The 533-nt window shown below is 62.1% G+C and overlaps 1 protein-coding gene across 1 annotated transcript in view; it reads left to right on the top strand.

Annotated features, from left to right (window-relative positions):
• HHIPL1 (HHIP-like 1) overlaps nucleotides 1–533 on the top strand; it is a 40,383-nt gene that overhangs the window by 31,442 nt on the left and 8,408 nt on the right. The window contains exon 7 of the mRNA XM_014549053.1: nucleotides 44–189. Within this exon, the coding sequence (XP_014404539.1) occupies nucleotides 44–189 (146 nt within the window). The remainder of the gene's footprint in view (nucleotides 1–43; nucleotides 190–533) is intronic.

Below are 533 nucleotides of genomic sequence, written 5' to 3'. Positions count from 1 at the left end.
GCACCAGGCCAGGCATGACCCCACAGCTCATTCTCCTTGGCAGGCGCCTGATGTCCCTCCGAGAGAGCCCGGGGCCGGGCCAGTGGCAGTACAGCGAGCTCTGCATGGGCCGCGGCCAGACCTGCGAGTTCCCGGGCCTCATCAACAACTACTACCCACACATCATCTCCTTCGCGGAGGACGAGGCTGGTGAGCACTCCCGAGGACGCTCCGTCCCGGCTGCCCATGCCTGGCTGGTCCCCCCCATCCCCTGGGTCCTTCTGGCTTGGGGTTCGAGGGATGAGGTCTCAGGTCTGAGGTTTAAGGAATTGACTGAAACCACTTCAGGGTGAAGAGTAATGTGTTGGAGAGGGGTTGGGGCTGGAGATCTTGCTTGCGCATCATCCTCACCAGCTTCCTCCTCCCCCTCCCCCCACCTCCGCCCTGGGTGAGGTTTCTGGGAGGCTCAGCCAGGTGACTTGGGGAAGAGTTCAGGGCAGTTAGAGGACCAGGAAAGTTAGGGACCAGGAAGTACTGGTGGAAATGCAGGCGGG

This window comes from Myotis brandtii, unplaced genomic scaffold (assembly GCF_000412655.1).
Source record: "Myotis brandtii unplaced genomic scaffold, ASM41265v1 scaffold535, whole genome shotgun sequence".
Taxonomy (NCBI): Eukaryota; Metazoa; Chordata; class Mammalia; order Chiroptera; family Vespertilionidae; genus Myotis; species Myotis brandtii.
Note: the sequence above shows the minus strand (reverse complement) of the source record. Positions and strands in the feature narration are given on the sequence as shown.